The sequence below is a fragment of the Stegodyphus dumicola genome, chromosome 4 (assembly GCF_044657685.1).
Source record: "Stegodyphus dumicola isolate Sdum_Otavi_A_Nest chromosome 4, ASM4465768v1".
In the NCBI taxonomy this organism is placed as follows: domain Eukaryota; kingdom Metazoa; phylum Arthropoda; class Arachnida; order Araneae; family Eresidae; genus Stegodyphus; species Stegodyphus dumicola.
Window position 1 is genome coordinate 103,056,591 of NC_140771.1, and position 15,270 is coordinate 103,071,860.

At 31.3% G+C, this 15,270-nt stretch overlaps 1 protein-coding gene across 3 annotated transcripts in view; it reads right to left on the reverse strand.

Annotated features, from left to right (window-relative positions):
* Nucleotides 1-15,270, reverse strand: part of LOC118189884 (signal peptide peptidase-like 2B) — a 100,804-nt gene that overhangs the window by 38,076 nt on the left and 47,458 nt on the right. For all 3 annotated transcript variants that reach the window (XM_085815289.1, XM_085815286.1, XM_085815287.1), the window contains exon 6: nucleotides 3,560-3,735. In XM_085815289.1, the coding sequence (XP_085671415.1) occupies nucleotides 3,560-3,735 (176 nt within the window). The remainder of the gene's footprint in view (nucleotides 1-3,559; nucleotides 3,736-15,270) is intronic.

Here is a 15,270-nt window from a genome sequence, read left to right on the forward strand (position 1 = left end):
GCATAAGCTATTTCATCATTTACACTGCAAGGTTTTATGTTACTTAATCCAATATATGCTTATTTTTATATTTACTGTCACTTCTACTTTTATTGATTCTCACCAAGATGGAAATAAATTAACATGTTTATTTGAATAGAGTTCTTGAAGTTGGAATGAGGCACTGATGTTGACCTTCATGTTATTTCTCAGCCAGCTCTTAAAACTACATAAAATTGACTTTAGCATTCTGCTAGTTGTGTTGCTCCCATACTTGGAATCCTGAGCAAAAATTTAGATTAGAATTTAATTCATGAATTTCAGCATCAATTACTTAAATTCTACTATAACATTTTTCAATAACCTTGATCCCACAAATAGTGTTGTGATTCTGTAAAGCATGAACTGTACATTTGTGTTAAGTAAAAAGTAAGCTAAAAAGGTTTATTTTACACCTTCTTCTGAGTTCCAGTTGTTTTACATGCCGCCTGGGAGACTATATGATACCAGAAGTTAGTTTAATTTGGTTTCTGTAGTAACTTCATATTTAAGATAAAGAGGAGTTAATCTTTTTAGAAAGTTGTTTACTGCCCAGACAGGAGAGTGGTTAATGAAGCTGACTGCAATGCTTAAAGGTGCAGGTTCAAATTCTGAAGAAGGCATGGGTGTTTGTAAATTTATAGTATCTGTACAACATGGAGATTCACAAAATATATGGCAAGCTGAAAAACACTTTGAGTGGTTTGGTGGAAGAGGGAGAGAAAATGAAAGATCCTTGAACCCATCTTCCAGAGTGCTCTTCTTCCAAATTGGGACAAAATTGTGCAAAGTTCTGTTGTCACCTATATGTTGCTTACGGCTTATACCAACAACAGATGCAATCTTTCAATCTTTGCCACGATAAAATTCGTGGGCTTGTTCTTATTAGATCAGACAAGTGAGATTAGCCACAACAACAACGGACAGTTCTTTGCCGTAAAGGTAAAGAAACTTTACTTCTAAGTAAAGTAATTTTTAGAAGCTTAACCAAAATAAATCAGTCAAATCCTAGCATGAAATTTCTTTAAATGATTATATTTTAAAAAATACATTAAATTCCCAGTTACATAAAAATTAAGAGACTATTTGAAAAGTCAGTTTACTAAGCTAAAAAAAAGTTCATTATCTTTTTAACAATATAGTTTACATAAAGTATGCCTCAAAGATCTCGTACTTATTTAAACATTTAAAAACATACAGCAGAGATATCAATTAAGAAAGCATGTATCTGAAAATAACTTTGAAGCACCTGAAAATGAACAAGAAATCAGAATTAATTTTTACAGTTTTTGTCCCTGTTTTTCAAATGCACAATCTTACTTCTCTCTAATATCCCATTTGCTGAATACACTTAAAGCAAATTTTATTTAATTTCACTTATTTTAAAAAAAATAAATATACTCTTACATAAATTATAAGTCTCCAGTATATTTTGTTAATAAATCAGAACATACATTGTTGCATTCATATTTGCACTATCCATAACTGGATAGCACATATCCTTTACTGAACATGACATTAATGTGACTTTAATTCCATTTATCTAATTTGCTGCCGTTATGAATTTACATACACACTAATATCAGTTTACAAAATTTACTTAAAACATATTTCACACATACAGAAAAAAAGGGGCAAACAAATATCAAATGAATATAAAAAATGAAACTATGCTGCCATTAGAAAGCATAACATTTTAGTTTAGTAATACTTTAGGCTACTTTAAAATAATTTTTTTTTTTTTAATGTAAAATGACTATAGTTTGATTTAAGAGTACTTACTGATTATCTGTGCCCCCCCCCACAAAGTCGGCAATAGCTGATGAAAATTTTTTTGCCAAGCTAAGATGCAAAAGACAACAGCCATTTTGGAAAATAGTGAAATGCTAATAACTACATAAAATAGCAACCAATTAATAAAATTAAAAATGCAAGAGACACACCCATAATAAAATATTTATCTTTCTTTCACTTTTCTCCTCATATATATAACAATCGATTTTAGCTTCAAAAAAACATCAGTGAAATTGCAAACACTCAGTAACATGCATAAATTGGCACTATACATATTGTCATTCTCTTGATGCATGCAGTGATCCGTTTTCCTTTAAAAAAAAAAAAATCAGAGAATTGCACATATTAGCCACTGCACTTGTTATTTTCCCATGTATGTTACCATGTTCCATTCGTTTTGCTTAAAAAAAAAAAAAAAGAAAAGAAAATTATACAAATTTAGCATCGGTGCGCAAATTTCGATCTGTAATATCTGACTGCTTCATTGAGTGCTAATTTTTGTATTCTATATACTATTTCACAAAATGTCATATTTCAGAAGAAATGCAATGCTTTCTTTTTCACCAGCTGGCAAACTCTGCAGTCCCATTACAATTATTGAAAAGAAAAAATAAATACACTTGAAGTAACAAAAACAAGCACTAATGGCTGTCGAATTCGAAAATGGAAACACAACCTTAGGTGGAAATTGACACTCATCACAGAAATCGGCACATGTACACACTTGGCTGCCACATAAATATATTTTCGCAATGACATGGGTTGTTCATTTTGGCAACATGGCATGTTAACTCATAAATAGGCAACATGGCATGTTTTCAAGACTAGGTGCAGATAATCTGAAAACATTGATTTAGATTATACTGTACTCTTCGGAATCCAGTGTAGCAACTCTAGCATAGGAATTAAGTGAATTTTTACAATATTTGTGATTGCAAATCACATTTGGTAATTTTAAACCTCATTAAGTACTTTATGTAATATTCTGTGTTGATCCGTGTTGTTCCATCATGCAAATTAACATTACCAAGAGAAAACACTTTCATAGAATTTTCGGCAGTATTTGAAGTACTTTTGTTGATAGCTGCAGGAGAAACAATCTAGATTATTATTTAATTCATCTGAACTAGAGTTATACCCAAACTTTTATACTTAAATAGTCTAGTAATTTAATGATTTAATAATTTTTTAACTCAAAGTTATAGCATTTTAAATGCATTTAATTTGTTCTTAAAAAGATTTATATTAAATACACTTGAGCAGCTCTATTCTAGGAACATCACTGAAATAGCTGGCTGCATCTTGTTTACACATGATCCTTTGTGATCAATTTTGAGCTCATATGGACATGATGCAACCACCATTAAATATAACAATGCATAAAAATATGTATTAAATGTGATGTAAATAAAATTATGCTGTTAGTTCTTATGTTTTATTTTCAAAAATATATTGCTATGCTGTATTTTAAATAATACTAAATTTTGGAAATTTAATAAATTAAAAAACATGAATCAAATAACACCCAAAAGCATAAATGCTCAATTTTTAAATGGATATCTTGTGAGAAGTTTCTGAGAGTTTTAATAAGTTTTACTGGAAACATATCTACTTGTCTATCTAACTACATACCTATATATCTATTAATAAATAAATAATAGAGATGATTGCTTACTTCTAATTACAAATTTTATGCATTACATAGAAAATTAATACAAAAGTAAACAAAGATAACAGTATTACTTACCTAAATAATCAAAGAAAAAGTATAACAACATCAACATTGCCCCCATGCACATTACAAAGAAGCCAACATAATAAGGACTAACATTTATGACACTGCCTTCAGTATTTGCCTTTCCTGTAGCCCTTTTGGGAGGCTCTGTTTCGCTCTCGCGTAATGAACTTATTTCTTTGCAATAACTTGAAGGAAAAAGTAATGACAATAATGACAAAAGATTATGACAAAATTTTAGAGAAGCAAATAAAATAAAATTTATTAAAAGTACATATAAAATAAAAACTAATGAATGTTCATATTAAAAAAAATAATCAATTTAAGATTATACTATACTCTTCAGAATCTAGTATAGCAACTCTAGCATAGAAAATATGTGAAGTTTTACAATATTTGTGTTTGTAAATCACATTTGCTATTTTTAAACCTCAGTAACCATTTTTCTTAATATTCTGTGTTGATCCATGCTGTTCCACCTTGTAAATTAACATTACTTATGGGAAAACTCTTTCATACTGTTTTATAAAATAGTTATAAAATAAGTTCAAGTTTTATAAAATAGAAAATAGAATTTTTGTCTCATATTTTATGAAACTTCTTGCGAATTAATATAAAACTTGATGAAAATTATTTTCATTAAATACAGAAATTATTCGTGATATATACATATTTAAAATTCACATCATAATAACAAAACTTTTATGTCATTCAAATAGTATCTTCTGAATCTGATTACAACTAGGAATTTTTATTAATTTAATAATTCACTGGACATTTCACATTATATATCTGCAATTATATATTGGATAATGTAAAATTCCTTTAAAGTGATGATTTCAACCAGCTGTTCCAGTTCAAAGTCCGAAATCTGGATGCACTATATGCGGAAAGATTCAGACTCCAGACCATCAGACACATTTAGTGGGAATTCTCAAGTTGAGAATTACAAGACATGAACAACGGAACTTTGAACAAGAAATTATATGAAGTAATTTAAACAATTTACACTGAAAGAAATATTTAATAAAGAAAACCAAAAAATATTGAACTTTTTTGGTAAATTTGTATTCCCTTAAGATCTACTTTTTAATAAACAACTATTTCATATTTTTAATTTTATAATTTCTACATGCTGTCTCACTATATTTAAACTGATGATCTAAAATCCAGAATCGCTGAGGTTCTGATGTGTCTGTATCTCAAATTTTGTACTATACTAATGGATGTCTTTTTAAGTACATATAAAAGTTCAAGTATATTTGTTGTAGTACTCAACAAAATATAAGATGTGTGTATATATATATATATATATTACACTGCACAAAAAAAAAAAAAAAAAAAAAAAAAAAAAGGGACAGCTCTATATTTCCCCTTCTACTGGGTTGATTGACAAATTCAAATTGCGTTTTTCATGTCTCAAAAGCGCGACTTAGAGGATATATATTAGATTTATATATAGCACTATTCCAACATAGGTATTTTGACACAAAATTGGACTTTTTCTGAAATAACATTTTTTTTTTTTTTTTACATATTTTGATTCTACGACTCAAATTATGCCTAAATATTAAATTTTGTAAAATTTGGTGCGAAATTTACAGAGAAATTCAAAAATTTATATGGCACTTTTTTTCAGTTTGCGCCAAGAATAATTCACTTGGCGAACTTCTTAATATATGGCAACCTATTTTACTTTCCCTTTTTACATTGTTTATGAGAGGTAAAAAAATTACATCATTCTTTCTTTCAAATAATGTTCTTTATATTATATTTTTATGTTATTATTTTAAATATTTTTTTTTTTCTTTTTCGAATTTCATTTTAATTGTTTAAGTTGCATGGTTTCTTTTAAATAACTGTTTTAAAAATTTGTATTTACTCATTCGAACCACGTAGTTTAAATAAAAGGAGCATGATTTATTTATTTTTTCAAATAATTTTTATTATACTATATTTTTTTAGTCATAATTATTATTTTAGGTAATTTTTGAATTTTTAGACTTTTATTTAAATTTTTTTGTGTTGCATTGTCTCTTCAGATAATTGTTTTAAAATTTTCTATTCATTCATTCAAACTGCACATTTTAAATATATTTATTAATATAAATTTTCCAGAATTTGATTTTTCTACTTGAATTGCATTTCTTTCGGAAGAATACTTTATGACCCAGACTATAATGTGTTTGAAAACTGCATATATTAAAAGAGAAAATACAGTACAGTACAGTTAACATGCCTTTCAATGTTCAATTCAGAAAAGATATATAAATAAGATATATATATATATATCTCCGACATTTTAATTTAGGATGACTTGCATACATTGCTTTAAACAGTTTTATCATTGTGTCCATTGCTTTAGACAATTTTATCATTTCTGGATTTAATTTCTTAAAATGTTATTCATATTTTAGTCAAATATTTTATTTTTGAAATCGCAAGAATTTAATATCATAAAATTTTAAAAATTTAAATTAAAAATACTAAATTTTATGCAAAAATTTATTTTTCTTCTTAATGCCTTGCTCTTTTTTTTCAGGCATTCTGCAAGTATATTAAAAAGCATCCAACTATTTGAAACATGGACAAGAAGAGAAACACGCTAATGTGACAATCAAAATAGTAAAAACAACCTTGTATTTAGCGTAGGTATAATGAAACACTCAATCGATTTCGAGGGCAGCTAAAGGTCCCTCCTCATCAAGAGAAAGAAATACCTAGAAAGAAGAAAATAAAGGAGAAGGAGTCACAGAAACACGTGGTCCTTATCAGCACTGCACGTGGTTACTAGATTTTTAATCAGACTTGCACTGGCCGCCTACTTTTACTGAGCCAGGCTATCTGATCGAGCATGAAAAAATTAGCGAAGTTAAAATAGGGAGCGAGGAGCAAATGCACCTTACGCTCAAAATCTGAACTTCAAATAATGGAAAGCAACCACTGAACGGATTTTTATACCCTCTGGTAGTACCAAACGCGAGGAGGTAACGCCATCTATCGGCAAAAATAACTGAATTAAGATAGTAGAATTTTAAAGGCATTAGGAAGGACTGGATTGGACTTCAAATCATTAACTAAACCTGCTAAATCTTTGTGAATGTGAAAAGCCTCAAGAAAATCCAATTCACCTATGGAAGAAGCCTTTTAGATAATTTTTGCAGATCCAAAATCAAAATTATGGTTAAAAGTCCAACTATGATACGCTATTGAAGACTTGTTAATTTCGCCTTTTCTGACATAAGATTCATGTTCCTTGATATGAAACTTCAACGCTCTTTTCGTTTGGCCGATATATCTTAAACCACAGTGACATGATATACTATAAATTCCCCAAGAATTCAAGACAGAAACGCAATCTCTTAGAATCGAAGGGTGAATTTTATTAATAAGGGAGAAGCCGACTTGAAAATTGAATTTCTGGAGAATCCGTGCAATTTTATAGCTAACAGAAGGATAAAATGGAAGCACAACAAGGTCATTAATATTATTTCTAACAGTGGAATGTCTTCTTTGATGGAAATCTGAAAATTTTTTAACGGCTTTACCAATAATCACGGGAGAAAATCCACGGTCAATCGCAACTGCTCTCAAATAATTAAGTTCATTGGTAAGTAAAGATTCAGAGGAACAAACTTTAAGCGTGCGGAATACATAATAGTAAAAAGAAGCCATTTTTTGCTTAACAGGGTGGCATGACTTGGCATGAGGTGGTAAGCAAACTGCAAAGAGTTTACGGTACACAGTGGTGCTAAAATCAGTTTCATTGCGGATTATAAGAATATCGAGGAAGGGGATGGAATTGTTGGATTCAATTTCAAGAGTGAATTGGATGGCTGGATCAATTGAATTCATAATAGATTGAATTTCGGATAAATCCTCTTTATGACTGTCAAAAAGTGCGAAAGTGTCGTCAACATACCGAATCCAAAGACGAAAAGAAAGTTTATCAAATAATTTCATCTCAAAATAGTGCATATAAATGTCAGCAAGTACCGGACTGAGAAGATTACCCATAGCCAATCCTTCAACTTGACGAAAATATGCATTTTGGAAAACAAAGTGGGTTTGACTCAGAGAAACTTTAGTAAGCGAAACCAGGTCATTAATTTCAGTATGTGTGAAGTGAAATTCCCGAAGCCTAGTTTCAAGACAATTTAGTGTTCCATCGACCGGAACATTAGTAAACAGTGATTTGACATCAAATGAAACCATAATGGAACGAAGTGAAGAAATATTTTAAAGTTTATCAATGACTTCAACAGAATTTTTTACAGTGTGAATACTGTTAGCAAGAAAGGAGAAAATCTGGAAACTAAATATTTGGCCAAAGGATATGAAGCAGTACCTATGTTGGAAACAATTGGTCGAAAAGGAATACCGATTTTGTGGACTTTTGGAAGAGCATAAAGCTTAAACTCACGCACCAGTCGGATAGTCCCAACTATCTAGCTGATCTTCCCACTGTAAACATTAACCCCATCGTTAATATCTCCAATAGGAATCTTTCGGAGGATCAGTTAAAAGTATTAAAATATAATTTCAACTTTTCAAAGACATCTAAACTTTCAATTCCTCAAATCATCACCCCTATAGAGAAAGCCTTTAAATTCTCCAAAATTTCGGAAATGCAGGATACAATCCGCCACCTAATTACTCATAACGTTAATTTTAACAACAAATCTTTGGGTTCGAATCTTAGCAAAAAGGAAAATGAGATCTTGCATGAAATTCATTCTGATACTAATATCATTGTCTCTAAAGCTGATAAGGGTGGACAGATCGTTGTTATGGACAAACACACATATATTACTGGAGTCTCTAAAACTGATAAATGAAGGCCCATACTGCTCGATCCCTAAAGATCCTTCAACTTCGGACCTCACGAAAGTAAAAAGTGCCATTAAATCTTCCCACATTCTGCCAACTCAGTTGAAGTAATCACTTATTCCACCTATTACTAATTGCGCTAGACTTTATGCTCTTCCAAAAGTCCACAAAACCGGTATTCCTTTTTGACCAATTGTTTCCAACATAGGTACTGCTTCATATCCTTTGGCCAAATATTTAGTTTCCCGATTTTCTCCTCTACTTGCTAACAATATTCACACTGTAAAAAATTCTGTTGAAGTCATTGATAAACTTTAAAATATTTCTTCACTTCGTTCCATTATGGTTTCATTTGATGTCAAATCACTGTTTACTAATGTTCCGGTCGATGGAACACTAAATTGTCTTGAAACTAGGCTTCGGGAATTTCACTTCACACATACTGAAATTAATGAACTGGTTTCGCTTACTAAAGTTTCTCTGAGTCAAACCCACCTTGTTTTCCAAAATGCATATTTTCGTCAATTTGAAGGATTGGCTATGGGTAATCCTCTCAGTCCGGTACTTGCTGACATTTATATGCACTATTTTGAGATGAAATTATTTGATAAACTTTCTTTTCGTCTTTGGATTTGGTATGTTGACGACACTTTCGCACTTTTTGACAGTCATAAAGAGGATTTATCCGAAATTCAATCTATTATGAATTCAATTGATCCAGCCATCCAATTCACTCTTGAAATTGAATCCAACAATTCCCTCCCCTTCCTCGATATTCTTATTATCCGCAATGAAACTGATTTTAGCACCACTGTGTACCGTAAACTCTTTGCAGTTTGTTTACCACCACATGCCAAGTCATGCCACACTGTTAAGCAAAAAATGGCTTCTTTTTACTATCATGTATTCCGCACGCTTAAAGTTTGTTCCTCTGAATCTTTGCTTACGAATGAAATTAATTATTTGAGAGCAGTTGCGATTGACCGTGGATTTTCTCCCGTGATTATTGATAAAGCCGTTAAAAAATTTTCAGATTTCCATCAAAGAAGACATTCCACTGTTAGAAATAATATTAATGACCTTGTTGTGCTTCCATTTTATCCTTCTGTTAGCTATAAAATTGCACGGATTCTCCAGAAATTCAATTTTCAAGTCGGTTTCTCCCCTATTAATAAAATTCACCCTTCGATTCTAAGAGATTGCGTTTCTGTCTTGAATTCTTGGGGAATTTATAGTATATCATGTCACTGTGGTTTAAGATATATCGGCCAAACGAAAAGAGCGTTGAAGTTTCATATCAAGGAACATGAATCTTATGTCAGAAAAGGCGAAATTAACAAGTCTTCAATAGCGTATCATAGTTGGACTTTTAACCATAATTTTGATTTTGGATCTGCAAAAATTATCCAAAAGGCTTCTTCCATAGGTGAATTGGATTTTCTTGAGGCTTTTCACATTCACAAAGATTTAGCAGGTTTACTTAATGATTTGAAGTCCAATCCAGTCCTTCCTAATGCCTTTAAAATTCTACTATCTTAATTCAGTTATTTTTGCCGATAGATGGCGTTACCTCTTCGCGTTTGGTACTACCAGAGGGTATAAAAATCCGTTCAGTGGTTGCTTTCCATTATTTAAAGTTCAGATTTTGAGCGTAAGGTGCATTTGCCCCTTGCTCCCTATTTTAACTTCGCTAATTTTTTCATGCTCGATCAGATAGCCTGGCTCAGTAAAAGTAGGCGGCCAGTGCAAGTCTGATTAAAAATCTAGTAACCACGTGCAGTGCTGATAAGGACCACGTGTTTCTGTGACTCCTTCTCCTTTATTTTCTTCTTTCTAGGTATTTCTTTCTCCTGATGAGGAGGGACCTTTAGCTGCCCTCGAAATCGATTGAGTGTTTCATTATACCTACGCTAAATACAAGGTTGTTTTTACGATTTTGATTATTTGAAACATCTTGGTATTTCTGACAATACTTTTAAATAAATTTATCACCTTCCATTTCAAAAAAGCCCATAAACGGCCGAGCATTAAAGTCACTGAATACTGGTAGTTCGTTCCGGGGTTCGAATCCTGGTGAACAGGCTGGTTGCATGGGCGTTTTCGTGGTTTTTTTCATATGTAATGTATATACCAGCTGGTTTCGCTTAGAAAATTCTTCACGAAGGCATTTCTCCTTTTATGCAGATAGCCCTGCTTTGCCGTAACTTAATAATCCAAATCAATCCATTTCATCAGTATTTGGTCAGAGCCTTTGTCAGTCTTTAGATGTTAGGCATTTTGAAGGCATGAGACGAAAGGAAAGACTGATTTCATCATGAGGGACAATGTCTTTAGATAATATCCATATACTTCACTGGATAAATACCAGAATTTTCAAATAATTCGACTGAGAAATCATGCAGTGCTCCCTTTATGATACAATAGGATGTTCTATGACGTAATTTAAATTAATGCAACCATATACTCGAAAACCAATCGCTCTTCACTTTAATCTGCAGTGATATTGTTTTTGTCATTTCCATTCCACAAACTCAATTGCTCTTATTTGCCGGTGCACACGCCCAAGTGTTTTTTTTTTTTTTTTTTTTTTTCTTCTTTTTTTGAACACCCAACTTCCTTGAAGTAGATTCCCCTTTCAATTTTTGCTTCCCCACCCAATTTCCTTCTACATTTTTTTCAATGCTGACACACGAAAAATTAAGATTTTTTGATTTTAACACTTCCATAAACCCATTCCAAAAATTTCCATTTTTTGTCAATTTTTTTAAAAATATCAGTTGCATTAAATGTGTTTTAGCTGAAAACAGCTTCTAGACATTTTAACTATAATTAGAATTTAACCCATTAACCGTTACAACTACAAGGAATGTTTCTTTTCTCATGAAAATAATAACAAATATTAAATTAAGCATTTATAACACAAATTTACATTGAAAATAAAAAAAAATGCTCTTACCTGTGGAAAAAGGCAAGTGTTGCGCTCGCAGAACTTCAGCGGAATAAGACTACGAATATTTAGCGAGTAGAATTGTACACGTGTGATGCTTCTTTTGGTGGAGAGCAGGATTACTTTTTAGCCGTATAACGTTTTATAAATCTACAAATCACTTTACTTGAAACTATTTTAATATTAAAAAATACATTGTATTTCTTTTACAAATACAGATTATTTCATTTGAAAGATTCAAGCATGAAAAGCTTGATTACAATCATGATGTAAAGCTACATTACATACTTTGCATCTATAAACAGTCTGGTTATGGTACAAAGTCTTTTGTTATTAACGGACTTCACGATAAAATGTCTACCATCTCCATGCAATGGTTTTTGAATGCTGAATTTACTAGGTCTTCCTGTTGCTGATCTATTTCTGGCTAATTCTACACTCTCAATAGGAGTTTGCAAAAGGAATAATGCATTCTCACGTCTGAAATCTAAAATAGACTTTATATATTTCCAGTAGTAAAACGTGGTGATATTTAATAAGTTTAGATACGGTCTCAACTCATACAATTTATCAGTGTTGTCAAATGCAAATTCTGCTTCATATTCCTGTACTGCAAACGTGATATCAATTCTCATACAACAGGAACAAAAATGTCCTTATCAAAAGACCAATACATTTTTTCTTGAGGTAAAGAAAGATATCCTATAAGCAATAATATTCCAATAAATCTTCTCATATAGGCTTCAAATGCAATAAATTCTGGGCTTTTTTTTTTTTTTTTTTTTTTTTTTTTCCCTGAGCGTATATATTTGTCTGTTCAAAGAGAAGAGAGTAAATGTCTAAACCAAAAAATCGAAAATCTGTGCACTAGTTTTACCTTGTGTTTTGTCTTTTATAATTTTTCTTCTATCTCTTTCTTCATGTTCTTCCTGAGACATAACTAACAGTTCCTTTTTTATCCACTTCAAGATTTCAGTCTTCTGCTTTTTAAACTTTTTAGTATAACTATAACTGCTTTTAGAAGGCTGAAACTTACTTCTTACGTGAATTTCAACTTCCCCAGCAGTATATTTGGTAAAATATCATTATCGTTATTTAAAACATTGCCATTCCTTTCTTCTTCGTCACTAGCCTCTGCAATTTTTGGGGGAACAACAACAATATCAGTTTCATTCTGGTTATTATTAACATTATCATCATCTGTTTCTTCATCAAAAAATCTTTGAAGGGCTTCTTCTAACGCAAGATACCTCGTTCTAGGCATTTTTAAACAATCAGAACATGAACCAGAACATCGAAAGGAATGAGTGAAAAAGGAGATTGACTACCCGTTTCCTGCTGACGTTGCATCAACGCAACACTTGTTTTCCCTTCCTTCCCAACACAAATATAAACATCTGACTGATGTAATGTTCTGATAAACGGTGACCTTGGCTAAAAATAGATCACTCATAAAGAGGGCGATTCTTTCGTTAAATATTTTCAGCAAAAATACCAAGTCGAAAATTTTGCTTAAAGTATGAAATTAATTATTATAAGCAAAATGATTGTTGAAGGCAAATATTTTTTACAGAAATAATCTTCATAATATTCCCTACACAAAATCATCTGCGGGTATAAAATATCTTAGGTAGCTATATTTATATACGCATTTCTTTTGACCGTTGCGTCAACGCAACACCAGCGGCTAATGGGTTAAAGCAAAGTCCAAACTATAAATATTTGAATTAAAAGATTTCTGTTAAATGAGAAAGAAATAAACCACTCCAGCAGCGCTTATCCTGTAACACCGAGTGCCCCAATTCTTATATCAGGTGCAAAAAATCTTAATCACATTATTTAGAGATTTTAAGCCTAAAAATTTCTATATTAAAGATGTTTTTTATATAATCTGCAACACAAGAAAAATGACTACTTAAAACATTCTTTATAAGAGGATTAATGTAAAAATTTATGTTTGTATATACGTTTTTTAAAGCTGGGACATAACCCAAAGTGTCAATGTCTTGTTTGCTTAAAAACATTGTGAAAATAAACATGAAACGAATGTTTCTCACTTTTAGACAATTAAATTTAAATGAAGTTAAAGCAAAGTAGCAGACGATAACACGGTGAAGGTAAAAATTTACTCTTACAAATACTAAAAAAAAGAGGAAAAAAGAAAGTTGGTGTTGGTGTATTTAATTATGGCAAAGCACACTAGGGTTATCTGCCTAAGGGGAGGAGTGCCTTCGTGGAGGACTTTCTAAGGAAAACTGGCTCGTATACACGTTACACATGGGGAAAACCACGAAAACGCCCATGCTGCCAGCCCGTTCGCGGGAGTCGAACCTCGGACCGAACTACCAGTGTTCAGCGACTTTTACCGCTCTGCTGCTGGTGGGCACAAAAAAAAAAAGAAAGAAATTTTAAAAAGTTAAAAATTTGAATATTATCATCTATAATTTTAAAAAAATAGCTTTTCATATAGCATTAATAAATATTTATTATGCATCATTGAGGGAAAAATTTCATATAATTCCCCATAAAAATTTATTCAAAATTTAAGGTTAAAAATAGCTGTGACAATTCACTGTAACAAAATCCATAAACCACATTTGACGTTATTATCGCTAAAAAGAAGATGCCAAATTTCAAACCGCACAAATATGTAAATTCGTGTATATCTTAGAAAATTTTGAATAAAAAAGTGCTAATTTTTTGCAAGTATGCTTAGAAATACACCTACTTTAAGATAATGGTAAAAACTTTATAATTCAAAATTTTTTTGAAAAATTAATCAAAATTATTTAAAAACACAAATTTAAAAAAATAAATCATAAAAAATGGGCAAATTTTATTTGGAATGAACCTAAATTTCGAAATGTGAAAGGAAGAATCGAAAAGATTTAATAAAAAATGAGATCTTAATAAATATATACCAAATTCAATTAACATTGAGGGGCTAACATTTTGAGAACCGATTTTTTAAAAAATACTCTGCGACTTTTACAAAACTTGGTAGTCTGGCATAATTTTAGTCATTAGATCAAAATATGGAAAAAAAATTGCATGCCATTTTAGAAAAAGTCTGATTTTGTGCCAAAATACCTATGTTAGAATGATGCCATATATATATACATTCTAAGTTGCACTTTTGAGACATGAAAAACGCAATTTGAATTTCGTCAATCCGTCCAGTAGAACGGGAGTTACAGAACTGTCCATTTTCCCCCCACAGTGTACATATATATATAATGAGGGTCACTCTGATATTTTTGAGGTATAGCTATGTGGTGCAAGTTAAATTTACCATATCTTAGGGGTGTTCAAAGTACTTCCCTCCAACATCAATGGACTTTTGTATTAAAATTTTTTAAAGATTAAATGCTTCAAGCCATCCGTTTCTTGAAATTGATTTAAAAAATATGCTTTTATAATCTCATTAATTTCATCTTCAGAATAAAATACAATTATGTAAATTTTGCTTTCGTTTAAAAAACAATCAAAAGTAGCATGTAGCAAAATCAGAAGAATTCAGATGTTCTATCAATGTAATGTGTTATTGCGGCCACCAGAGCTCTCTGCCTGTCTGTGAGATATTTTTTCGCAATGCGCAGATTGTAAGCGCACCTCACATTTTGTTCTTGCATTCTTAAAACCGCTAATTGTAACTCTGTCGTTTTACTTTGTGCTGTGTGTTGTGTTCGAAAGTTCAAACCACCGAATAAAGGTTAATTTTACAGTCCACTCGCAGTGATTTATTCTTAGGTTTATTAATTTAAAGTTAAGATACCGCTACGCTACAATTATTTTGGTCGTCCTACGCCGGAGCTTCGAGAAAAACCCGCGCTTGTGAATAAGAATTCTATGTGTCCATAATGGAGTTGATAATGCAATTTCGGTTTAAAATTCTCAAGAGTTACGCAAGGGATACAGTGTACGAGGTGAGTGAAATAGTTAACGC